At 47.7% G+C, this 27,360-nt stretch overlaps 1 protein-coding gene and 1 non-coding gene across 5 annotated transcripts in view; one reads left to right on the forward strand and one right to left on the reverse strand.

Annotated features, from left to right (window-relative positions):
* DENND2C (DENN domain containing 2C) overlaps window positions 1–27,360 on the reverse strand; it is a 463,255-nt gene that overhangs the window by 88,307 nt on the left and 347,588 nt on the right. For 2 of the 4 annotated variants that reach the window (XM_069633398.1, XM_069633396.1), the window contains exon 8: window positions 2,396–4,903. The exons of 1 other annotated variant lie outside the window; for it this stretch is intronic. In XM_069633398.1, coding sequence (XP_069489499.1) covers window positions 2,430–4,903 — 2,474 coding nt within the window. In that variant the 3' untranslated portion in view covers window positions 2,396–2,429. Of the gene's footprint in view, window positions 1–617; window positions 4,904–27,360 lie in introns of those variants that run through there. One more of the 4 variants, XM_069633400.1, reaches the window with a different exon arrangement.
* Window positions 19,356–19,519, forward strand: LOC138522206 (U1 spliceosomal RNA). The gene has a single exon (XR_011283295.1). It is a non-coding gene; the product is annotated as a U1 spliceosomal RNA (small nuclear RNA).

Raw genomic sequence — 27,360 nt, forward strand, 5'->3', positions numbered from 1 at the left:
CGCCCAGACCCAGAGGTATCACAGCGCTAGAGGAATGGTACAGTACAGGTAGTAGATGTTACAGCTGTGTTACAAATGATAGAGAATACTGCAGGCATTGCCGATGAGGCAGTTGTGGGTATTCACATAGAGCAGTATATGCAGTTACATGTATTTGTTAAACAAGATAATTTTCAAGGCTCTCTTTTCTTTCTGTTGAACCTGGGGGTGAAGGGTGCAGATGAAGAGGAGGAGCGTAAACTGCGAAGGATGTTTTTTTAGTGATGTGGCTGAATAGGTGGTGGGGGCAATGTTGTGAACGCAGCGATGAACGCTAGCGAGGAGTTTGAACTCGATACATGCTTTAATGGGGAGCCAGTGCACCTCATGTCTAATTTGCGACATTTGGTCTGAACGTTTCAGGCCCCAGACTGCTCTGAGGTCATCATTTTGGATCAACTGAAGTTTGTTTAAGTTTTTAGTTGATGTTCCAGACAGGATAGCATTGCAATAGTCAGGTTTACTGCCAATGATGGCCCTAGCTAGTGAAAGGAAGCGCCCCCAATTCAGCACGATCCTCCCCGCAATGAGAGACAATAAGGGACTCTCCCGTAGTGGGAATAAGACCAAGACAGAGTGCGGGTGAGCGTAAGTGGGAGTTTATCCAAGGATAAGGCATGCAAAGAACTCTGCAACCTACGAGAGCGCTCTGTCTGACAATAGCAAAGACAGGCGTATTTCTAATACAGAAAACGTCATCAACACCTAAACACTATAGGGGGCACAAGTTAATTGGGATTGGGTATCGTCGACTAACTATAGGTGTTGCTGCAGCATGGTTGGTCTTGGCAAGACGACGTCACTGGTCAGCCTCGTGGGTTGGGTTGGGCCTGGCAGGCCGGCTTGAGGTCATCCGTGCGGTGTTGGTGCGCTGGGGCAGCCTGTGACAATGATGAATACCTTTCCTGTCTTAGTTGCCCTAGGCCATGCACACTGCAGTTATTCAGAAAATGACATTTACGTTCACTAATAAATTGTTCCGTAGCTTATCTTATAAAATAAACGCAACACATGAGGAATGCACCTCGTGAGAGGTCTGGTGGTTATCGGTTGGGGTGAGATTTACCTGTGTCCTATTGACCGGTACTTTAGGTCGTAGGACGGGGCTCTGGGGCCTGGGCCGAATGATACATGTCTGTCTGCTGCGTTAGAAGTGATTATATAGATGGGTCTCTGTGTCTTGTCCCAATGATGGGGGTCGTCCTTACACGGGGTCAGGATTCTTGGGGGGGTTCGTGGGGATTTATGAGAGGGTGCTGGTAGATCAGTGGGTTCATCCGTGGGTTTATTACCGTGCTGTAAATAACACAGGTGGCGGGCTGTGGCCTTGGTTGCGGCGCCGGGGCCTCTGACTCTCTGAAGTAACGCCAGCTTGGTTGGGGGAGGTGAGGGAGCGCAGCACAAGTCTTAGCTTTTTTATCTGGCAGGCTTGGTGGGGTGGGAGAGGGAATGACCTTGCATATACTCACAAAGGTATTTTCCTCGTGCGTTGCTGATCAGTGAATGCAGAAGTTTTATACTGTTCTGCCTCATTTTAACGTTATTCAGACACACATATATATATATATATATTTCATTTTCGTTACACATTTCTTTAATACAGTCGGTTCCAGTACCTTTTCATTACCTAACATTATGTTCACTACATTGTGTGCGTATTGTATGTACATTAGACGTTATACGAGGGATATCTAGGTTATGGCCTACAGAGATTGATGCTTGCCGCTTTGGGTGATTCAAAACATATATGAGTTCAAGTTTCTACATACTATTGAAAAACACTTTTACAAATAGAGGTTATACGTTTGGTCAACATCTTTCTCCGTGGTTATAGCAGCATTAGTCCAGACCTGGAGGGATATCATATAACGTTACATTTTTATGGTTCGTTCACATTTTAAACAGAGGTAGTTCATTAACACCAATACTTGAACTATTTTCTACCTTCTTCAGATAGTGATGCTTCAGCTTTTTTCCCCGTTGCCCCGGCCTTGCGGTCTGGGTCATACGGGGTGCAATATCACATTGTTACTAATATAATGTTGCCGTGTTGGCATCTCGGGTTTAGCTCATCTCCGACTTTCTCATGGGAACGCGCTCGCAGCGGATCTGCCAGGGCTGCTGAGGCGGCAGAGATGCATGAAAGGCCCTCCAAAGGTGGGGGCCTCGTTACAGTGTGCTGAACTCACACCATGTTTGCTGTGCACGATGGCGTCTAGGCCTAACTTAAGTTTCGGTAAATGCAAAGACAGGGTGCGTGTGGGCAATGTCGTCGGCGGGTGAACCCCCCTCCACCTGGGCCCGGGTGGCATGAGGGTGCTCCCACCGAGCCATGGTCCTCACCTGGGGAGGGAGCTGTAGGTGAGGAGGGCCTCGTGGCCATTCCTCCCCTACATTTCCCCCCTTTCGTTACTTAAAGTAACGAATTTCTTTAGCTCTTCTAATCTTCTACATTCTTGTTCTTCTAACACTGCACCATCCCATGCAGGGGTTCCTTTTATAGGCATCCATGCTCTGCACACCCCCCTTAAGCTCTCACCTCTCCTAGCATACTCGTCTGGTGTACATGTCAAATATATACAGTCGCCGGTCTCTTCCAGATCTACCCAGACCTCCTCATACCATTCCAGTTCTACGTCTCGTGGTTCTTTAATCGTGGTGTGCCATAGCTTATCTACTATGTACTTGTCACGGCACATAGGCACTAACTGGTACCTGGGGGTGTTGTCTGTTCCTGTCTGCACATGTACTTCTTGTGTTGCTTTAATTGTACCACCGGAGTTGCCCATTGTCACCATCATCATTGCACCGTTAGGGACTGCATTAGCACAACATCGGAGGCCCACCTGGCACAGGCAGAACATCACAAGGATGATCACCACTATTGGTATCAGGAACTTCATTGTCACTCCAAGCCATGAGGGAACCCAGGAGAAGATATTGTCGAACCACGAGCTATCTTCAGCTCCACCTTCCATTTTCATCTTCTCGCCCAGGTTATGTACTGCTTCAATAACGTGGGACAGGGACCCATTTTCTGCGTCTTCAGAAGGTACGAACGTGCAGCACGCACTTCCTATTTTTCGGCAAACACCTCCATCGATAGCTGTTAACAGGTCTAGAACATACCTGTTCTGCATGGTCATTAGTCGCAGAGCTCGTAGTTCCACCTTTATTATGTTGAACCCTTCTTCAGTGTCATTGGCCAACTGGATCAGTTCCCACCGTGTGATCTGGAGCCATTTTGCATTTGCTCTTGCTTGGACACTTGATACTAGTGAAGCAAAGAATGTTTCCACGGAGCTGAACAGGCGATACTTGTCTGGGATCTGTGCCAATAAATCAGATGATGCTTGTGATATGTAGTTCGAGGCTCGCTTGTTTCTTGAGAGCTCTTCTTCCTTCCCCCCGGAGGACAGGACATAAAGGTGCGCTTGTGTAGTTGGAGAAGCTGCATTCTGGTTCAAGCCTCCTTTCATCATGTTACTTCTGTCAATATGGCTTTCAGGAATCACCATTAGTGTTGAATGCAAAGTGGCCATTGAGCAGCTACCACTCCATGATTGGGGAAGGTGCAGGTACGCCTTGTTCCCGCATACCCAGTAGGTGTCCATTAGTGCTGCTGTTCCTTTTTTCATATCTGGGATGGTGAGAGTTTTGTTACAGTTCGTGTTCGTTCCCATTGCCATTTTTCCTTCTCCCTTGAAACATAGTTCGTTTTGTATTTCACTTTGTAGCTTGAAGGGTTTCTCCATCGCTGTTACCCATGTTAGTTTAGGGATGTGTTCTTTCCATATTGGCAAGCACGTTCTTTCCATCCACCGCAACTTTTCCGGTTGAACACCCTTCAGTGCTTCTGCCTTGCACAGCACTTCTTCGTCTTTCCATTTGCTTTCGGAAAACAGTGTCCCTTGTATTGCAAAGAAAGGTTCTTTAAGGCAGATCACTCCAGACGCTTGCGAATAGCACGTTTTGTTGTTCTGTACCATTCTGAAAGAGACATCGTGTGCTTGGAAAGTGTTCTTTATTCTACACAGCGTGAGATGAAGGAGACATTGGGCATCCACAATGGGCAATTCTCGTGGCAACAATACTTTAGGTGTGCCTGATGCATGGGGGATAAGTGAGCAGACATAACAGCTCTCATTGGTTGTTTGTTTAGCTGTTGTGCTCATATCTGCATACCATTTATTTGCTTGGTGAGGGTGTCGTGGGTCTTCCATTTTGTCTAACCCTAGCCCATAATACTCATCATACCCTTTTCCACCAGTCTCTCTTCTCCGCCTACTTTTCTCCCTTCTTCTGTACCTTCTCGTTATAGGAGGTGAAGAACCAGGCCCCCCTTCCTCCCTCCCACCCCCCTTTTCTAATTTTTCATATAGGGACGTGTGTTCTGTCATCATAATCACTTTTCCATCCTCATTAATAAACAAGAGATCGTTGTTTGAAATTGGGGCGGGAGGGATCGTGTGGTTGTTGTATGTTCCAGGTTGGGACATTGTGTCATTATCTACATTTTTGGTTCTCCATTGTGAGAGGACAGCAGTGGGTGGTGTAGTATAGTATCCCCACACAAAGTGTGATCCATCCCAGATCAAGAAATCACCTTCTTTGATACCTACAGTCGGAATTGTTTTCGTTCCAGGAGCAAGGGTGGTGTTGTTCCCCCCTCCCCCCTCGTTCATCTCGGTAGAGATGAACGCTATAATCCAGTGTAACACCAGACAAAACATTGAGATGAAGAACACGATAGCACACATTGATAAACCACATTCAAATGAATATGTTAATCTAGCCACTAACATTTCTCTAAATCTAACATATCTATTAGTTGCAGGCTGCCCATTCGATGCCATGATAAATCCTGTTTGAGACACAAAAGTTCATTAAATACAAGCATGTAAGCATTTCCACATTGTAACGTTTCGGTGATAAAATATAGGGTTGGGTGAGGAAGGGGGTTTGTTGACAGACAAGGTAGCTTTCAGTCAATATTATTCGTAACTTACTATATATATATATAAATAATAAAAAAAACATGACATTTTTAAAAACAACAATAATAAAAAACATCTTAAATAGTACAGGAAGGAAAAAAAAGAACCCCACGCAAAACTTTCAAAAATTGTAAAAAGAAAATTTACATATACATGTGTACATGTTTTAGTCCAGGACATTTGTTGCGCGCTAATTGTGTTCACTGTTCATCTCATGAAGCACACAAAATTCAAATCATTCATTCCGCACAACTTCATCGTCCGCTGTTGCCTGTGCCTCATCCTGCACCTCACTCTCCGCAGCGCTGTAAGCTTTACGTACATCTGTCAAATGCACCCAATATCGCAGGCCCTTAACCTTTACTGCTGTAGGCGTGCAAAACACTACCTCATAGGGGCCATGGAAGCGTGGTGCGTTCCACCTCCGCACAAAACTTCTAACATATATAAGGTCCCCAGGCATTAGCTGTAGTGGTTTTTCAGGCAAACCGTTTGGTTCAGTCGCGTTCCCCTCCTCTCTTGTCGAGGGGGGGGCTAGTTGCTTTGAAATTACGCGCGCTGCCCGTGTCAATTTTCGCAGGTATTCTGTGAACTCCTCCCCCAATATGGCTGCGCTTCTGTGTGCATCAGAACGCTCACGGAGAGGCGAATGCGCTGTGTGCATTCTTCTTCCCGTGACGATCTCGTGCGGGGACAAATGGTGATCCTTACTTGGCTGGTTTCGTAGCTCAAACAAGGCCAAAGGCAGGCAGTACATCCAAGTCTTTTTAAGGGAAAAACAAAGTTTTGATAATCTGCTTTTTAACAGGCCGTTTATCTTTTCTACGACGCCATTACTTTGAGGATGATAAATCGAACATAATTTGTGCTTTATTCCCAATAATGTAGTCACTTCTTTAAAGAGTTCATTAACAAAATGCGTCCCGTTATCTGAGCGAATAACGTCGCAAATTCCCCAGCGCGGAAACACTTCCCGCACTAGGAACTTCGCGGCGCCCTTCGCGTCAGGGCGGGCACAAGGGCCTGCCTCCACCCACCTCGAAAATGGACATACAACCACAATCATGTATCGAGCCCCGTTACACCTTTCTCCCATGTCTACATAATCAATGTGGAGCTCTCTGAATGGGCCACTTGGTTTTGGTATCGTACCCCTTAGTGTACGCAATGTCATACCTGAGTTGTAAATTTGACATGTCGTGCATTCTAGAGCTAACCTTGTGACGTGTTCCTGGAGGCAAGGTGTAAACCAATCTTCTTGTATCTCTGCCATTATGTGTTTCTTTGTGTTGTGTGCAGGAAAGTGTAGTTGTTGAAATGCTATTTCTAACAGCGTGATTGGCATTACCACTTTTCCTGAACTCTCTTGTCGCCACAATAAATCAGTCGGTGATTTGCTGCATCCTCTCTTAGTCCACAGCAATTTTTCCTCTGCACTAGCTCCCTCTTGCAGCTCTATTATCTCCTGTGTGGACATCATGTTGTATCCTGTGGGGACTTCTTGGCTTGTTGTGTGGTGCAACATGTACTCTCCTATTTCACCTTTTTGTAGATATGAAGCTGCTTTGGCAGCGGCGTCTGCTGCCGCGTTCCCCAAAGATACAAAATCTGTATTGGTGGTATGAGCTTGACATTTTACGATGGCCACTGCCGTGGGGTCTTGCAGGGCCTCAATCAGTTCTTTCAATAATTCTGCATGCTGGACTGGAGTTCCGTCTGCTCGTCGGAACCCTCTCCGCCCCCACCGGGCCAACCCGCCGTGAACTGTTGTTGTCATGTATGCTGAGTCTGTATATATGGTCACTGCGCACCCCTTGGCGGCATGCAATGCTTCTATTAGCGCTATTAGTTCTGCTGCTTGCGCTGAATAGTGTGATGGGAGGCGGTGTTGTACTAGTATCTCATATTCATCTTCCTCTAATCGTACTACTGCCATACCCACATGCTTTTCTCCTGTCTCCATGTCTATTGATGCTGACCCGTCCACAAAATACACCTCACCCTCGGTCAGGGCATTTTCAAAAATCACTTGATCCTTACTTTCGTCACCTGTGTACGTGGCGCAGTTGTGGTTTTGCATGTCCTCTATGGTGCATGCCTCTGTGATGAATGTGGCTGGGTTCACTGTTTTACATCTTACTATATGGATGTTAGCGCTGGACAGTATTATCTCATATGCTGTGGCGCGTTGTGTTGTCAATGTGCTCTTTGTTCGCTCTAATATTGCAAAAAGTGAGTGTTCCACGAACAGTGTCACCGGGCAGCCCATTACTATCGTGGCACTTTTTTCAATTGCGAACGCGGCTGCAGCTAGGGATTGCTCGCACGCGAAATGACCTTGCATTACTGCGTCTAGGGTGCCGCTGTAGTAAGCTAGTGGTTTGTGCCCTAAGGATGTTTTCTGTGTCAGTACTGCTGTCATCAATGTTCCTTTGCAGTGTGAAAATAAGAAGAACTCGCGCCCATAATCTGGGTTTGCTAGTACTGGAGCGCTTGATATCAGCTCTTTTAGTGAGTTAAATGCTGTGTTCGTCACCTCTGTCCATTCTATGTGTTTGTGTTCTTGTTGTGCTTCTTTCAGTGCCTGTAGCAGGGGCCTTGTGTACGCCGCATAGTCCAATATCCATGCTCGGCAATAGTTACACATACCCAGAAATTTCTGCATCTCTTTTACTGTTTTGGGCTCCCCAATTGTTCTAATCGCCTGTGCCCTGTCTGGTATAATTCGCTTGCCATCCTTTGATATCAACTGACCCAAGTATAGGACCTCCGTCAGACAGTATTGTAACTTCCCCTTGTCCACCTTGTACCCCTTATTTGCCAATAATGTCAAGAGTGTTATCGAGTCCTGTCTGCATTCTTCCTCAGCCTGTGCACAAACCAATAAATCATCAACGTACTGAATCACTGTGCTTTCTACAGACAAATTCCCCAGATCTTCATGTAGTACCCTGTTAAATATGCTTGGGCTCTCGCAATATCCTTGTGGTAGTCTGCAGTGTTCGAACCTCCTTCCTCCCAATGTAAATGCTGTCAAGTACCTGCTCTCTTCTGCCAAGGGAATCGAAAAGAATGCATTTTTTAAGTCAATTACTGTGAAGTGTGATGCTAATTTTGGAATGTTGCACAGTATTGTCGCCGGGTTCGGGACTAAAGGGAACTCCTTCATTACCACATCGTTCAATGGGCGTAAATCTTGTATCATCCTCCATGAACCCCCCTTCGCTTTTTTGATTGGGTAAATGCATGTGTTGCATGGGGAGTTTGAGGGCACTATTATACCCTGTGCTAGCAGTGCTTCTATTGTCTCTCTGATCCCTTCTTCTGCTTCTCGCGACAGTGGATATTGTTTCACCCGGGGTAGTATTGCTCCTTGTTTTACTTTTATCACCACAGGCTGAACTTCATGTAGCAACCCTACATCGTGGGGGCCATTAGTCCATAAGTTAGCGGGTACTGAACTCATGTCTTCATCAAAAAATGTATGCGGTGCTCCTACTACCGCCATTAGTTCAACTTTAGTTTGTCTGGCTGTAACTACGATGTCGCAGGGCATTGCCAGTTCCATCACTACTTCACCATCTCCCTCAGTGTCAGAAAATAGCTCCTCGTCCGAGAGCTCTCTCAGGGGGATATTTGCATTTGTACACAATACTGTCCGCCACTCACACCCTTCCATGTCAATACCAATTACGCATATTCTGTTTGCTGATACATGTATTGCATGCAAATCCAATGATAGTACTTCCCCAAGAGCAGTGTCAGGGCTTGCTATGGGACGAAAAAGGAATTCTGCTGGTATTCTCCACTCCACCCTTTTTAGTTCTGGTACTATGAGAGCCAATGTTCTCATGCCTTCAACAAACATCTCCTCATTTCTTGGTACCCCTCTGATCTCTTTTATTGTTGTGTGGCCGTGTATTACTGCTAATATACGGAGGGGGCATATGCCTGGCGTTGAACATACGATGCCGCTCCCTGTGAATGATATGGTCATGTTTAGTTTGCTCAAGAGATCTCTCCCCAGTAAGTTGATGGGAGAGTTCTCATAGTACAGTAAGGGTGCTTTCACTGTTTTACCCCCCACTGTCACATCCAATACCTCTGTGTAAGGAACTTCAATTACAGCCCCAGAGAACCCCTGCGTCTCTAACGTTCTATTAGATAACGGGAACCGGCCCTCTCTAATGCATGATTTCTCCGCTCCCGAATCCACCATGAATATGAATTGCTTGTCTCCTATCTGCGCTCCTATCAATGGTTCCTCTGATGCATTGTGGGTCGTAGACAGTACTGGACACGCAAGTGCTCTCTGTGGGCTGTCCTATGCGGGGTGTCTCATTGCCCCCCCTTGATCGAAAATATTCCCCGAAACTACTGACACTCCACTGTAAGGTGCGGGGGCTGGTGCCCCATTAGTTCCTGTGGCGAAAGTATTACCAGGCGTGTAGTGCACATTGTCATTATTCTGTGGGCTGGTTTGTGTTCGGTATTGATGTCCGTGTAGTTGTGCGTTACTCCTTTGTACTACATTGTCTGGTTGCTGGTATTGTCCCATGGGGAGGCCGTAGGGGCTTCCTGGATGGGGGTGTCCGTACTGTTCTATCTCTTGGAAACCGTTGTTTTGTCTGCTCCTACATTCCCTTGAGTAATGCCCCCATCTCCCACAATTCCAACAGCTCCCCTGTGGACCTCTGGGACCCTGCCACCCATTTCCTCCCATTCCTCCATACCCTTGTCCTCCTCTTCGCCCCCTGTACCCACCTCTTCCTCCTCTTGGGGCCCACTCTTGCCACGTTGGACCTCCGTTCTGCTCCTGCTCTGTCCACTGTCGTTGCCCTTGTCCTGCCCAATTCGCTGCTATTCTTCCTTGTATTGCTATTTGCCCCTCCTCTCCTTCCTCTCCCTCCCGTGTGAGTGGGAGTCCCGCTACCGCGGCTGCGACCTTCACCAATTTTGATTGCACCAACTTCGCCTCGTCCGCCAACCTTTTCTGTGCTACTTCCCTCTCTCTTTCTTTGATCCGTTTACAATGGTGTACTATTATGCTTTGGATCTCCGGCCAGCCTTTTGCCTCAACACCTGCTATTTTATCTAGTGCCTTTTGCACTTCCTTTGGGAGCCCTCTTTTAATGATGAAGTAAAATAGAGACGTGGATTGGTGCCAGGGCGTACCCGTTTCCGCTCTCCACATCTCCTGCACCCGGAGAATGTAATCCATAGCGTCCTCCCCATCATTCATGGTACATTGCATTACTGACTGCAGATCAGGGGTATCTGGGAAAGTTTCCCGCAGTGCGTCCCACACCCTTGCTCGCACGGTGTTAAAAGAAGCCCCATCATGGCGATCACACTCCAAAGTTACAGCTGGAAAACCCGCTTTAGCCCACACTCTGTCTGCCTGATCCCCTACTGAGGACACTAGTAGGCTTTTCACATCGCCTACTGCCAGCGGTATACCCGCGGTATGTTTTTCAAATGCATATATCCACTTGCTTGCCCCTCCTGACAGCTGTGGTAGTAATTTCATTAAGTTAGCCTTGTCCATCTGAGCCCACGGTATATAGTTTGGCCTCCCACCTCCTCTGTGCAGTAATGGGAGTTGTAATTTCCCTTTTGCCGTTGCAGCTTCCTTTTCCTTAGTCACTGCTGACTCTAATGACGCCATCTTCCTCACTCTATTTCTTAGTCGTCCCATCCATTCATCTTCTATAGTTTCCAATGAACAGGCACCATCTAGCTCCTCGCCTTCTCCTCCTATTGCCATGCTCAATCTATCGCTCTCATCCACCCCTCCTCTGACATCACATAACAACTCCTCTCTGATCCCTCTTTCTCGTGATACATCTCCAATGCTTCCTTCTGCTGTCCCCACTTCTATTATTCTTGTCGGTTCTTCCTCAATTCTGAACAGTATTTCCCCCTTTTTCCATCCTTCCTCAATTTGTCTACTTTCGCTCGACGCTCTAGACGTGCGTCCAGATTGTGTAGGGGCGCATGCTGTGCGTTCACATATGTCTTTTATTCTTGAGAGTTCATCTCTTGCCACTGTAAGCCTCGACTCTAAGTCACTCGTTAACTTCTCTATATCCACTCTCTGTGGGCCTCCCTGGGCGCGCTCTCTGGTGTTTTCGTATGGTGGGGGTGCAGTTGGTCTCTGTGGTGTGCTGGTCGACGGGGGAGGCACATAAATAGGGTCGCTATATCCTGTTGCAGGGGCTGGTTTGGGTAGCATTGGGTACAACATAACCACCTCCGCAGGCTGTTCTGTACTTAACTGTTCCTTTTCCTCTCGCGGGATCATTAGTGGATTGTCTGTGGTGGAGGGTAAATCAATATTTGGAGCTGGAGCTTTGGGTGGGGGTACTTCCTCAAACAATCTCCAAAGATCTAATATCTCCTTCCTGTTCTGCCATTTTTTTCCCTTATACTTAAGGCGAATACATGTACATACCATATCAAGAACGCTTTTGTCAAAAGACCCTCCTTCTGGCCAAATCTGGGGCAACCCCTCCCCTTTCAATTCTGTTAACCATTGATCATGATATTTATTTATGCGTTCAGCATATCCCGGCAAGCTCTTGCAAATGTGTGACAAGGGAGTTTCAGCCCCCATCCTTTAAATCGCTAGCGCTACCTTGTTCGCTTTCGTTACCTTTTATTAGCTGTAAATATGCGTATGTATTCCTTTATGGCACAGACAAGAGCGGACCTCTTAAAATTATCACCCACCGTTATTCACTGCACAAATCTCTTCTCACTCACCATATCTCATCTCCTTCCCATTCCCAGGCACTCTTATGTGATCTCACTTGTAATTGATCAAGTACTGGTTATGGCCACACTCTCTGACACCACCTCGCGGCCACCCGTTCGTCTCTCACACTCGTACGGTGCGCGCACCCTTCACAATGCTTTCCACTCACACTCTTTGTCTTTCTCCTCCCTTTCCTCCCTAACCAGCTGTCCCTGTTTTCCTGCTAAGGTTACTGTGTTCACGTCTGTACGTGCCACTACTGAGTCCCCGCTTTTTAAGATGTTCTAACTTCTTTATACCCTTCTCATTTTCGCCCCCTACCCCGTGGAAATGGAAAAACAAGAAATAGAGAGAGAGAGCACAATCACTAAAAAATATTCCCGGTGTCTCCTTTTGCTAGACACCAATAACTTATTTCTCACTTCTTCATATATTCCCAGTACTAGTCTAGATAGCACTATGCGGCGCCGCCTTCCACCCCCTCTCGGAGCTAGGTTTCCGTCACTTCTACCACGTCACTTATTTCTTACTCCTAATGGCCATATGCAAAAGAAAGAATAAAGAAAATTTCAAGACCCGTCTGTAGTAGACCCCCGATATTCTTCTCCTCTACCTGTCCCCGTTCTGTTATTCCCAATTCCCTTTCTTTTCCCCTTGACGATCACTCGCACTCGGTACTCACGTGCCCGTCTTGAACCGATACTCTCCGAAACTGGGTCCGTCCAGGCGGCGTCACCGGTAACTCAACGGTCAGCCCCTGGCTCCGGCGAGCGGCACTCAAAGGGGATTTTTTTCCAATCGGGATCCCGTACCCTTTCTCATTGAGTGCGCACTTCTTATTGTGCCGGTCGCCGTTGGCGGGCGGCCTCCCGGAGACGGCTCACCGTGCGTATCCCTTCTCGACCGGAGATTCTCGTGCCACAAGGGGGTCGTTTAAGAAGGAGTTAGGAAAAATAGTTTGGAGATATCACGCTATCGGGGTCACCACTGAAAGGAAGCGCCCCCAATTCAGCACGATCCTCCCCGCAATGAGAGACAATAAGGGACTCTCCCGTAGTGGGAATAAGACCAAGACAGAGTGCGGGTGAGCGTAAGTGGGAGTTTATCCAAGGATAAGGCATGCAAAGAACTCTGCAACCTACGAGAGCGCTCTGTCTGACAATAGCAAAGACAGGCGTATTTCTAATACAGAAAACGTCATCAACACCTAAACACTATAGGGGGCACAAGTTAATTGGGATTGGGTATCGTCGACTAACTATAGGTGTTGCTGCAGCATGGTTGGTCTTGGCAAGACGACGTCACTGGTCAGCCTCGTGGGTTGGGTTGGGCCTGGCAGGCCGGCTTGAGGTCATCCGTGCGGTGTTGGTGCGCTGGGGCAGCCTGTGACAATGATGAATACCTTTCCTGTCTTAGTTGCCCTAGGCCATGCACACTGCAGTTATTCAGAAAATGACATTTACGTTCACTAATAAATTGTTCCGTAGCTTATCTTATAAAATAAACGCAACACATGAGGAATGCACCTCGTGAGAGGTCTGGTGGTTATCGGTTGGGGTGAGATTTACCTGTGTCCTATTGACCGGTACTTTAGGTCGTAGGACGGGGCTCTGGGGCCTGGGCCGAATGATACATGTCTGTCTGCTGCGTTAGAAGTGATTATATAGATGGGTCTCTGTGTCTTGTCCCAATGATGGGGGTCGTCCTTACACGGGGTCAGGATTCTTGGGGGGGTTCGTGGGGATTTATGAGAGGGTGCTGGTAGATCAGTGGGTTCATCCGTGGGTTTATTACCGTGCTGTAAATAACACAGGTGGCGGGCTGTGGCCTTGGTTGCGGCGCCGGGGCCTCTGACTCTCTGAAGTAACGCCAGCTTGGTTGGGGGAGGTGAGGGAGCGCAGCACAAGTCTTAGCTTTTTTATCTGGCAGGCTTGGTGGGGTGGGAGAGGGAATGACCTTGCATATACTCACAAAGGTATTTTCCTCGTGCGTTGCTGATCAGTGAATGCAGAAGTTTTATACTGTTCTGCCTCATTTTAACGTTATTCAGACACACATATATATATATATATATTTCATTTTCGTTACACATTTCTTTAATACAGTCGGTTCCAGTACCTTTTCATTACCTAACATTATGTTCACTACATTGTGTGCGTATTGTATGTACATTAGACGTTATACGAGGGATATCTAGGTTATGGCCTACAGAGATTGATGCTTGCCGCTTTGGGTGATTCAAAACATATATGAGTTCAAGTTTCTACATACTATTGAAAAACACTTTTACAAATAGAGGTTATACGTTTGGTCAACATCTTTCTCCGTGGTTATAGCAGCATTAGTCCAGACCTGGAGGGATATCATATAACGTTACATTTTTATGGTTCGTTCACATTTTAAACAGAGGTAGTTCATTAACACCAATACTTGAACTATTTTCTACCTTCTTCAGATAGTGATGCTTCAGCTTTTTTCCCCGTTGCCCCGGCCTTGCGGTCTGGGTCATACGGGGTGCAATATCACATTGTTACTAATATAATGTTGCCGTGTTGGCATCTCGGGTTTAGCTCATCTCCGACTTTCTCATGGGAACGCGCTCGCAGCGGATCTGCCAGGGCTGCTGAGGCGGCAGAGATGCATGAAAGGCCCTCCAAAGGTGGGGGCCTCGTTACAGTGTGCTGAACTCACACCATGTTTGCTGTGCACGATGGCGTCTAGGCCTAACTTAAGTTTCGGTAAATGCAAAGACAGGGTGCGTGTGGGCAATGTCGTCGGCGGGTGAACCCCCCTCCACCTGGGCCCGGGTGGCATGAGGGTGCTCCCACCGAGCCATGGTCCTCACCTGGGGAGGGAGCTGTAGGTGAGGAGGGCCTCGTGGCCATTCCTCCCCTACACTAGGGTGAGGCAGTTACTTTCGATGAGGAATTTTCAATAGTCAGGTTTACTGCCAATGATGGCCCTAGCTAGGGTGAGGCAGTTACTTTCGATGAGGAATTTTCTAGAGAGGTTGATGAGTTTGGTAGAGTATGCGGGTGATGAGGCGACTGCCTTAACATGCTTCTGCATGTTTAGTTCTGCATCAAGGTAGACTCCAAGCGTTTTGACATGGGAAGATATAGGGGTAGTGTTCTCATGAATGCAGAAAGAGGTGAAGGCGGGGTCGAGGTGTTTGAGGCAGTGCAGGGAGCCCACAATGAGGAGCTGCGTCTTGTCATCATTCAGACGAATCATCAGCAAAGTTGGTATATGGGATGTAGAGGCTGTCTAGGTGGTCGAAGAGGGGTATGTTGTACATATTGTACAGGATAGGAAGAGAGGCAGGATCTTGAGGGACACCGTAGGAGACAGGGATGGGGTCAGCTGCTTCTGTGCCAATGAAGACCCTGGAGGATTGTCCAGAGAGGAAGGACTTGATCCAGTTGGATGCCTCCGGGCTGAGGTTGAAGGTGGCAGTGAGGTGATGGCACAGAATTGTGTGGTCAACAAGGTCAAAAGCTGCCTACTGCTCTAGGAGGAGGAGAATGGCAAGCTCCCCCTCATCCCTAATGTGGTTGAGCTGGATCTTTAGGTCGAGGAGGCTGGATTCTGTCATATGTCTGGGTCTAAACCACAATTGGCGGGTGCACAGCAGATAATGGAATTCGAGATGTTGGAGTTGTGAGTAGCCAGTGTGGTCCAGAATTGTGAGGAGGTAGGGAACCGTCGTGATGGGGAGGTAGTTGATGGGAAGGCTGGTGTCGAGGTAGGGTTTCTTCAGGACCGGTGGTACCTAGGCTTCTTTGATGGAGCTGTGGACTTTGTGAAATCTGAATAAGGTGTTAATGAAGTTAGCAATGATATGGGCCAAAGGTTCAGCACACATTTTAACAAGGTGATCTGGGCATATGTCCCCTGAGCAGTTTGAGGCTTTCAGATGTTGGATAGTGGTGAGGACCTCTGCCGGGGAGAAAGCAGAGAAGTGAAACAGTGGTACGGTGTAGGCAGTGGGGGTGATGGCTTCCAAGGGGATTAGCAGCACGGAAGGGAGGTGGGATTTCTTTAGTGTGCTTTTGTCACTGAGGTTATGGATTTTGGTAGCTAGGGCTGACTGAATGAGTGAGCACCATGCTTTATTTTTAGGGACGCTGTCAGTAGGAGGGGCTGATGTTTCAAGCTCTTTGAGAATTTTGAAGAGCTCTCTTGAGTTGGAGCGGTTTATAGTGATAGTTTTGATTCAAAAGTTTCGAAAAACAAAAGTTTCGAAAAACAAAAGTTTCGAAAACAAAAGCTGTGACATGATATATTTATGCAAAGTACATTTCTTTCAAAACCAATCCGTCGACAATAGTCATAGATTGGTTTCAATTGAAATGCACTTTTCCACGTTAAAAATAGCATTTCAATGCTTTTTTTGTAACGTTGAAACATTAGACGGAGCTGTCCAGTGCTGTAATTTGAGCACTAGACAGCTCCATGTAACGTTTCAAAGTTTTTGTGTACATTGGCATTGAAATGCTTTTTTTTTACTTTGAAACATTACATGGAGCAGTCCAGTGCTGTAATTTCAACACTGGACAGCTCCATGTAACGTTTCAAGGTTTTAGTGTATATTGGGGGGGAAAAATGACTGGACACCACTTGGAGCTTGTTTCGGTAATTCTAACATTATAGAAGGTGGGTTTTTTTCTACAAAGATGTTCAAGGGCATGTCTTTGTTTGGAGAGGGGGATTAGTTCCTCTGAGAACCAATTCTGGAAGTTGCTTTTTTCACGGGTTGATGTTTTGATAGGGGCATGTTTATCTAGGGCACTGAGGAGTGCAGAGTTATATGCCGAAATAATAAGATCAGGGTTGTCGCTGTCGGGCACTGTCTCAAGGGAGGCCTGGATAGTGGGTGCCAGTTGCTCTAGGGTGAGTTTATGGGTGTGTCTGGCAGTGATGGGTGAGAGGTTGCAAGTTCTGTGGGTGGTGATGGGGACAGTGGCTATGGTGAAGGAGATCAGTGAGTGGTCTGTCCAATTGAAGAGACTTGGACGGATGTGTTAATGGAGAGTATTCAGTCGAGGATCCTTCCTTTATCATGAGTTGGAGTGAGGACCAATTGGGAGAAGTTCATCTCGTCGAGAGCTGTATTGAGAGCAGTGGCCTTCAGGTCAGCAGGGTCTTTGAAGCCGAGGTTAAAGTCACCTAGGAGTATAAATTAGGTGTTGGGCTTGAGGAGGGAGTGCGATGAGCAGGGTGATGTCGGCTTCTGTTGCACCAGCATGTGCAGGTTCGGGATAGAGTAATAGGATGTTAATGGTGGTTTGGGGGGTGGACTTAATTTTGGCTAGTCAGAGTTTGTAGCCCAGGAGTGTCTGAAGTGGGGAGGCTCTGATGGGGAGGTTCGATTTGGAGATGATGGCAACTTTTCCTCCTCCTTGGCTACCCTCTCTATCAGCTCGCAAGATAGAAAAACTGGCTGGTAGAGCGAAAGATAGGGGGCGGGGTGTGCTGCCTTGTGCAGCCAGGTTTATGTTATGGGCAGTAGGTCAAGTTTATTAGCAAGTATGAGGTTGTGGATGTCAGGGGTGTGGGCACAGATGGACTGTGCGGTTATGAGTGCACATGCAAGGGTTGCCGTAGTGTTGGGATAGGTGGGGATGCCTGGGGTGGGTTTGGGTGGAGGCAGTGGCGGTATGTGGGGGAAGGTTTGGTGGTAGCTGTAGTACACAGTGGTTGTGTGTGATGAGGTGCTGTCTGGTTGGTGGTGTTTGCTCTTGGGAGGGTAGCAGGGGTGCTCCAGTAGGGAGCAAAGTCTGTGCAGGCAAGGTACCATGAGCATTACAGGGCGGTGTGGTGTTGAGGTTGCCTGGGGAGGGCTGGTGTGCGTGGTGCTGAAGAGGCGCAGCTGTAACTCTGACGATCGGGGTGGGAGGCTTGGGGAGCATGAATGGTGCTGCAGGGACACCCCAGGCAGCGTGGGCAGGGGGCAGTGAGGATAAATGATGGGTCACGGTGTCCGAGTGCCCTATGGGTGTAGGTGTGGGTAGTGCTTGCCGGTACTTGTGGGTGATTTTTTGGCTTCTGTTGGGAGAGGGTGAGCCGATCCAGTCCAAGGCAGGGGGAAGGTGATGAGAGCATTAAGGGGCTGTGAAGCGCAGCAATGGAGCGTGGGCTGTGTCTCTGGGAAGGGCTGGTGGGAGCAGGTTTTTCTTCATCAGTGAGTGAATCGGCTGGGGGGGTTCAGGTAGCTGCATAGGAAGGTACAAGGCTGATGGGTAGGGTGCAGAGTCGCAATCTTAATGACAGGAGGGCTGGGTTTGTCATTAGCACCAATTATAGGACCAGATCTGAGGTATGCAGTACATTGGATCAGGCATAGGGCAGAGATTACATCAACACAATAGTCAGAGGCATATAATACATTAGTAAAAGTCATGGGCGCAGTGAGTTTGGTGTTATGAGCATTGGAGGCATACAGTACTGGCATCCAGTCTAGAGGCAGAGATTACAACGCTACAGGCATCGTAGGCAGGCAATACAATATCATCGGGTGAGGTGTTGCTGGCATTATGTGAGAAGTGTGTAGTGGTGCCCAGCAATGGGGCTGAGGTCATGAGGTTATGAACCTCCTGGATGCCCTGATTATTTGTGAAGAGAAGATCATTTTGGTTGGCGGCGATATCTGGTGGGAGAACCCTGTGGGTCAAGTTTTCTTGGGTAGTGAGTTGAGTGCCGTGGTGGGCATTAGATGGAGGACACCGACCAGTTGTCCTCAAGGTGTACATGGTGGAGGGCGTGTCGTAGTTTGTGGTTTGCGGCTCCAGGGTGAGAGAGTAGTTGTATATATTATACAGTGGAGTGAATCGGCTTTGCTGCCATGTGCGGCAGAACTGTTTTGCTTTTCATTTCCAAATGATGTTTACATCTAGCCGCCGGCCGCTTCTCATCAGCGGCACCTTGACTCACACTCACTTGGAATGGTATTGATAATTTTTACCACACGAAGCTCAAAGCAGATTTTTTTTTACGGCGAATGCTGTACCCGTTTGTGGGCCACAAATGCAGGAGATGGGTTTGGGTGAGGCAATATGAAATGGAGAGAGAGTGGCGGGCAGTTGAGGGATGCAGTAAAAAAGGTGTGGTAAAAAATATGAAGTGGATCTATTTTGGGTACAAACACGGGCCGTTAGAGCCTACGGTCTAGTGCACGCCAAGAAGAGACGTTCTGCTCATTTATGCCACTTACTGCAGTACCCCGTGCAACTTTGTGTAGATAATGGTTTAAGAGTAGAGGAATCATAGCCCAAGAGGCTAAAGCTGTGCTGAGAAACACAAACTCATTACAGACAGCTGCTTTTCGGCAAAGTAAAATTGATCCTGGAAGAGGGAGCGGGGCAGAGTAGGCAGGATGCAGGGGAACTGCTGATGGCCCTGGAGGCTCGTCCCTTGTCTCTCATTTCCCACTGAGACCCTTTGGTCCAGAATGGCCAACCACTTGCTGATGAACCTCACTTCCAATTAACAAAAGGACCACAACTTACCCTGCAGTGTCTAAGAACCTGCTAAAAACCTACCTGTTCAAGAACCTACCACCTATACTTACCTGGCAGGGGAGACACCATGATCACTAAGATGGTTCTCCCAGGGTGAGGCTCATCCATTGCACACCGGATGTGCTGACCCCTGCGATGTCCCCAAATGCGGGATACTCGACTGCATAATTTCTGGTAGTGGGGGACTGCGTTCGCGCTTTCCCCTGATCTTTGGTTTCAAAAAATAGAACAACAAAAAAAAAAAAGCACTTAAAGCAACCATTCACTCCATCTCCCACCACTGTCGTTCCCTAAACAACTCCTATAACCAGCCACCCGGAGGGAATTCCTCACTGCCTTCGTAATCTTGCATCCATACAGCCCCAACAGTACTAACAACTGAAATGTAATAAAGGAAATATATCAAAACGTTCCTTTACCCCGGGCAACCCTGCTTTCAGCTACTACGTGGGTTTGTGTTTACTCTGATCATGTGTAAAGGTTCTAAATATTTTGCAGCGCGAGGCTAAATGGAGTTTACGACTCACTGGAAGTGGCTCCCAATATCGTATAACTGAGTTTTTTTTACTTGGAAAAAGGATGATATATTATAATGATGTTACATGTTCTGCTGGCCTCCCAATAGCTCCATGTTGCTAAACCCAATAGCTGAACATCACATAGACGCATTGCCCGCAATCCAGTGCTGATCAGGGCAAATGCGCCAGTCATGTAGAATGTACATTCCATGCCTAGATGCTATGCCCATTTTATGAGAATGCATAACCATTAGCTATTAAAGGATTATGGGTAAATATCAGAGAAGCGGTCGAGTGGACTGGGTGATGGATAGAGGTCTGGAGAGGTTGGCAGGTGGTTTCTTTAGCGGGCATGATCCCAACAGTGTTGACGTCTGAAAAATAAATGCCACCTAAAAGGGATTGGTTAGATGGGCAGTGGACCCCATGTATGTTCCAACAACACAAACCTTCAATATTGACAGCAAACTCTCTTTCTGGCAACACATCAACTAAAAAGACCATTCCTCCTGGTATCAACTACCATAAAACCCTTCCTACCACCTGTGTGCACGCCCTGAAAATCTCAAGCCTTAATGGAGGGAATGACCTCCTCACATGTGTCCTAGGGCCATTCAACGTGTTGCTGTACATCCCATACCAGGAATTAATACATTTGACTAAATCTCCCCCATTTTAAGAGAATTACACTGGCTACTGTAGGGGAGGGGTGGTCCAAGGGACCCCCCCCTGGCCTGCATCTCCACCCCAGGTGAGGACCATGGCTCATCGGGCGTCCCCTCCTTACCACCAGGGCCCAGGTGGTGGATGGCTCACCTGCTGAAGACATTGCCCGCACGTATTAAATTTAGCTAGGCCTCAGAAACCATTTTTTGTCTGCTAAAGATGGTGTGAGCTCAGCGCGCTGTAGGGCGGCCCCCACCTTCGGAAAGTTTCAGTCCTCCCTGTCTCCGCAGCACCATGGTAGATCCGCTGCAAGCCCGTTCCCACGAACAAGACGGGCATGATCTAGCGTAATACATTAACATTGTAACAGTTCACCTTCCGCAGTGTATCACTGCTCCCACAATGACCCGGTCAGCAAGGCCTGGGCGATGGGAAGATCTGTAGAATGGTCATCTGCTGAAAGCAGACAGGTACCCAAATATGAATGTAAGAAACCACTTTTAACACATGAAACCTGTGAAATTGTGTAATTATCGTACATGACACCAGCCGTGAAGGACCCACACCCCTGCAGGGGTGTGCAAATGATAAAAGCATTTCCGGGGGAGTATTCTTCATAAGTATCATTGAAAGCCCCACGTCCCGCGGTCCCGCGCCACAACTGAACTGATGCTGCTAGGGTACACAAGAAAACGAATGTAACCATACCAAGGGCACATGTGAAGAGTGTGCGAGAATGCACTCGTCACACGTGTATGTCTAAGCCCCTCATGTGCCACCTCCGCCACGTACAGTGGCGGGTTACCTTCTATGTACTCCACCAACCCTAATACTACCTCACTTACTGCAAATGTATATGCATATAACTAAATACTGTAGTTGTTAAAACATAGTGTATGACTAAGGTGCTCAGACTGGGTATAATCGAGACACATCCAGCAAAGTTTAAATGCATGTTTCAAAATGATTTGAATAAGTATTATAGAGTGTTCAAATGTTTGTGATGTTTTTACCTAAAATCGGCAACACACGGGGGAGATACCTTTGTGAAATACGTGCAAGGCCATTCCCCCTCCCACCCTGCGAAGGCTGCCAAGGCATGAGAGCAGAGGCCCGCGCTGCGCTACTCCGCCTCCCCCAACCAGACTGGAGCCGCTTCAAAGATTTGTAGCCCCCTCTGCAGCACCCAAGGCCACGGCCCGCCATATGCATTATTTACAGCACAGCAGTAAACCTCTGCCTGAACACACACTTCCAAAGGCGCCCCCTCGTAAACCCCATAACCCACCGGATCATCTTAGACCTATGGCCCTGTGCAATCAGGACACCCAACACTTTGACAACACACAGCGGCACATCTATAACAACTTCTAACAAGACAGAAAGACCTGTACCGCCTGTCCCAGGCCCTGAAGCTTAGCACCTCGACCTATGGCCCCGGTCAACAGGACACTGGTAACCATGTCCTGACGTATTACCGCCAGACCCCTCACAAGGTACATTCCTCCTGTGTTGCATTAACCTGTAGAATAACCTATTGGAAGATTTACTAAAGAAGATAATATTGAAATGACTGAATGACTGCGGTGTGCATGGCCTAGGGCAAATAAGTCAGGAAAAGACATTCATCTCTGACACTGGCCGCGATGGCACAACAACACCGCCCGGATGAACTCAGCCAACCTGCCAGGCCCAGCCCAACCCACGAGGATGACCAGTGACGTCTTCGAGCCAAAGCCAACCGCATCACAGCAGCACCTATAGTTAGTCATCGCCACCCAATACCATCGAACTTGTGCCCCCTATAGTGTGTAGGTTCTTATGACGTTTTTTGTAAATATATAAGCCTGTCTTTGCTATTGTCAGACAGAGCGCTCTCGGAGTTTGCAGAGTTCTTTGCATGCCATATTCTCATTGATAAACTCCCATTTAAGCTCACCCGCACTCTGTCTTGGCCTTATTCCCGATTTGGGAGAGTCCTTCATTGTCTCTCATTGTGGGGAGGATCGTGCTGGCTGGGGACGCTTGCCTTCAGTGGTGACCCCGACGTGATTATTATTATTATTATTATTATTTATTCTTTCCCGACCTAACATTACCGTCCCCTTTTGGCACGAGAATCTCCGGTCGAAAAGGGATACGCAGGGTGAGCCGGCTCCGGGAGGCTGCCCGCCAACGGCGACCGGTACACTAAGAAGTGCGCACTCAAAAGAGAGAGGGTACGGGATCCCGGTTGAAAAATCCCCTTTGAGTACCGCTTGCCGGAGCCGGGGCTGACTGTTGAGCTGACGGCGACACTGCCTGGACGGACCCAGTTTCGGAGACTATCGGTTCAAGACGGGCACGTGAGTACTGAGTGCGAGCGATTGTAAAGGGAGTGGGGGAAGAAGTGTAGGACAGGGAACGAAGAGGGGGTACGCAGATCTACTAAGGATCATCCTAAAATTTTCCTTGCTTTTTCTTTGCATATGGCCATTAGGATTAAGAGGTGAATAAGAGATAAAAGTGACGGGAACCTAGCTCCGAAAGGGGGTGGAAGGCGGCGCCGCATAGTGCTATCTTGACTAGTACTGGGAATATATGAAGAAGTGGATTATAAGATAAAAGTGTTCAGCAAAAGGGGGCACTGAGAATATATTAGTGACCGCTATTACTTCTTTCTTTTCTTTTCTTTAGGGTTAGGGGGAAAATAAAAAGTGAGATTAACACAAATTTAAGGAGAAAGTAAGAGTCCTACTAGAAGAGGGAAGAGCAGACCTATATATATATATATATGCGCATCCATATATCCAAGTAAGACGGACAGGGACAGCCGGCTAGGGAGAAAAGGGAGGACGGCGTGAATTGTGAATAGAGTGTTACCAAGAGGTGTGTGCACCTCGTATGTGTCAGACAACAAGTTGATGTTGTAATTGTGTAAAACGGCTATGAATGTATAGTAGTTAAATGGTCATGGTAAGTGTGACCGGATAGAACTTTTGAAGACAGAAATGACACGGTGAAGTGAGTGGGTACCTTTTTGATTTCCGGGTTGATATTGTCAAAATAAATGATGGTTTGCTCTTGTATGTGCCCCCCAAAGAGAATAGAATAGAAACTGTGTACAGCCAGTTTTGTATTGCGCAGACAAGGGGAAGCGCACAAAGGAGCTCGTTATTGATTGTGAAGTAGAAAACGAAAAATAATATTGATAATACACCTACATTGTAGTTGCAGACACACAGAAACACACAAGTACTAGGAGGGCACAGGGATGGGGGCCGAAACACCCTTATCACATATTTGTAAGAATCTACCAGGGTACGCGGAGCGGATTAAGAAATATCACGACCAATGGATAACCGAGTTGAAGGGAGAAGGGTTACCCCAGATATGGCCTGAGGGAGGGTCATTTGATAAAAGTGTTCTGGATATGGTGGCCACATGCATTTGTTTGAAGTACAAGGGGAAGCAGTTGCAAAATAGGAGAGAAGTATTAGATCTCTGGAGGTTATTTGAAGAGATACCACCGCCTAAAACACCAGCATTAAATCCTGATCTCCCGTCCACCACAGACAATCCACTAATGATACAGAAAGATGTTAAAGAATTGTCAAGTGTAGCGCCACCAGTAGAGGTAATAAGTTTGTACCCGATATTAAACAAGCCTGTGGCCGCAGAAGGATACAGTGACCCCACATATGTGCCTCCCCCGACAACTGCTACACCCCGCCGGCCCACGGCACCCCCACCATATGAAAGTACAAGAGAGCGAGGCCAGGCAAGTACACAAAGGGTGGACATAGAGAAACTCACAGATGATTTACAGTCAAGACTCTCAATAGCAAAAGATGAGCTCTCGAGGATAAAAAACATGTGTGGACAAACAGCACTTAATGCGGCTAGATCAGGGCACACGTCTAGAGTGCCAGGTGAGAATAGAAAACCTGAAGAGGGGTGGAAAAAAGGTGAGATACTGTTCAGAATTGAAGAAGAACCGACACGAATAATCGAAATAGGGACACGAGTGGGAGATATTGACAATGAAGAAAGGCCTATGGGGGACAGAGAGGAATTACTATGTGATATAAGGGACGAATTAGAAGAAAGCGACAGGTTGAGCATGGCAATGGGAGGGGGGGATGGTACATGTTCAATGAGAACCCTGGATGATGAGTGGACGGGGCGATTAAGGAACAGAGTGGGGAAAATGGCATCACTGAGGACCTCAGCAGCCAAAACGGGTCCAGATGCAACGACAAAAGGAAGACTACAGCTCCCGTTGATACACAGGGGAGGAGGGAGGCCTAACTATATCCCATGAGCTCAGATGGATAAAGCCAATTTATTAAAGCTATTGCCCCCGTTATCAGGAGGGGCAAGTAAGTGGATATACGCCTTTGAGAAACACACTGCTGGGGTACCCCTAGCAATAGGAGATGTGAAGAGCTTGCTTGTATCAGCGGTGGGGGATCAGGCTGAGAGAGTATGGGTCAAGGCCGGTTTCCCGGGAGTAACATTAGACTGCGACCGCCATGATGGAGCCTCCTTTAACACAGTGCGTGCCAGGGTGTGGGATGCCTTACGTGAAACATTCCCAGATACGCCAGACTTACAGTCAGTGATGCAGTGTACAATGAATGACGGGGAGGAGGCTATGGATTACATTTTCCGGGTCCAAGAGATGTGGAGAGCAGAAACGGGCACGCCCTGGTATCAATCGACATCTTTATTTTACTTCATTATAAAAAGAGGGCTCCCCAAAGAAGTGCAAAAGGTGCTCGACAAAATAGCAGGCATTGAAGCAAAGGGATGGCCTGAGATTCAGAGCATAATAGTACACCATTGTAAGCGAATAAAGGAGAGGGAGAAGGAGGTGGCGCAGAAAAGATTGGCAGACGAAGCAAAGTTAGTACAGACAAAGTTGGTGAAGGTTGCAGCAGCAGTAGCCGCGCTCCCACACAGCAGGGAGGGAGATGACGAGGAGGAGGGGCTGATAGCAATACAAGGAAGGGTGGCAACTAATTTGGTTGGAGCAGGACAGCGGCAGTGGAATGAACAGGAGCAAGGCGGAGGTCCGCAGTGGCAAGAGTGGACCCCTCGAGGGGGACGAGGTGGATAGAGGGGCCGAAGAGGAGGTGGACAGGGGTATGGGGGAATGGGAGGAAATGGATGGCAGGGCCCTAGAGGCGCACAAGGGAGTTGCTGGAACTGCGGACGGTGGGGGAATTACTCTAGGGAGTGCAGAGCTAGACCCAACAATGGGTTCCAAGAGGTAGAACAGTATGGCCACCCCCACCCGGGGAGCCCATATGGTCTTCCAATGGGACAACAACAGCTGAGAAACCCAGGCCGAGGTGATGCCGAGCAGCAACAGAGGCACCAGTATAGAACACAGAACCACCCCCAAAACAATGACAATATGCAGTATACGCCAGGCAACCCCTTCGCGACAACAGCAAACGGGGCCCCCGTACCAGCACCTTACAACGGCATGTCAGTGGTTTCAGGAAGTGTCTTTAATCAGGGGGGAGCAATGAGACACCCCGCATAGGACAGCCCACAGAGAACACTTGCGTGTCCAGTTCTGTCTACAACCTACAATGCAGCAGAGGAACCATTGGTAGGGGCACAGATAGGAGACAAGCAGTTCATATTCATGGTTGATTCGGGAGCGGAAAAATCATGTATCAGAGAGGGCCAGTTCCCGTTATCTAACCGGAAGTTAGAGACGCAGGGTTTCTCTGGGGCTGTAATTGAAGTTCCTTACACAGAAGCATTGGATGTAACAGTGGGGGGTAAAACTGTAAAGACACCCTTACTGTATTATGAACACTCACCAATAAATTTATTAGGGAGGGATCTCCTGAGTAAACTTAACATGACCATATCATTTACCGAGAGAGGAATAGTGTGTTCTACACCCGGGATATGCCCCTTGCGTGCAATGTTGGTAGTGCAAGCTTACACAACCACACAGGAGGTACGAGGGTTGCCGGAAAATGAGGAAATGTTTATTGAAGGGCTAAAGACTTTGGCCCACATAATTCCAGAACTAAGAAGAATGGACTGGAGGATCCCAGCGGAGTTCCTCTTCCGCCCCCTAGTGTGTCCCGACACAGCACCAGGATCAGTGGTATCATTAGACTTGCATGCTGTACAGGTGTCAGCGAAAAGGATCGCTGCAATTGGAATGGATAGGGAGGGATGCGAGTGGCGTACAGTGCTGTGTACAAATGCCATCCCATACCAGGAATTAACACATTTGACTAAATCTCCCCCATTTTAAGAGAATTACACTGGCTACCCATACTGGCCAGAATATTCTTCAAAACTGCCTGCATCACATGTAAGGCAACTACTGCATGAACACCAGTCTACCTAGGGTATCAGGTAATATTATCCCTATATATATGATCGCCGTAAATAATATCGCCGGGAAAAGGTTGCGGCAATATTATATGGGTGACCATATATATGGGGACAGGGGCAAAAATAAATTAAAAAAAAAGTTTGGGGGTTGCAGGGGTGTCCCCCGCATGTTCCATGCAATAATGTTGCCACAAAAAACGCCCATTTTTTCGGCGATATTTTTGCATGGCGAGATTTTTGTGGCGACATTATTACATGGAACCCTACCTAGCCCCAAAACCTGCAGGCTGAGGTGAGGCAAGCTTCTCTAGGCAGGGGTGGACTGGCCTACAGGGAACTCTGGAGATTTCCTGGTGGGCCTCTGCACCCTGTGCCTCGTTTGTGTGGTTACCTATTTTATTTACACATGTTCTCATAGGAAAAGGGTTTGGCTTGCTCAAAATGTGTAATATGGGACGACTTTGAAAATGATTTCCAGCGCCTCTTTGGGTTCTCAGTCCACCCCTGTTTCT

This window comes from Ambystoma mexicanum, chromosome 13 (assembly GCF_040938575.1).
Source record: "Ambystoma mexicanum isolate Mex_15411 chromosome 13, UKY_AmexF1_1, whole genome shotgun sequence".
Classification (NCBI taxonomy): domain Eukaryota; kingdom Metazoa; phylum Chordata; class Amphibia; order Caudata; family Ambystomatidae; genus Ambystoma; species Ambystoma mexicanum.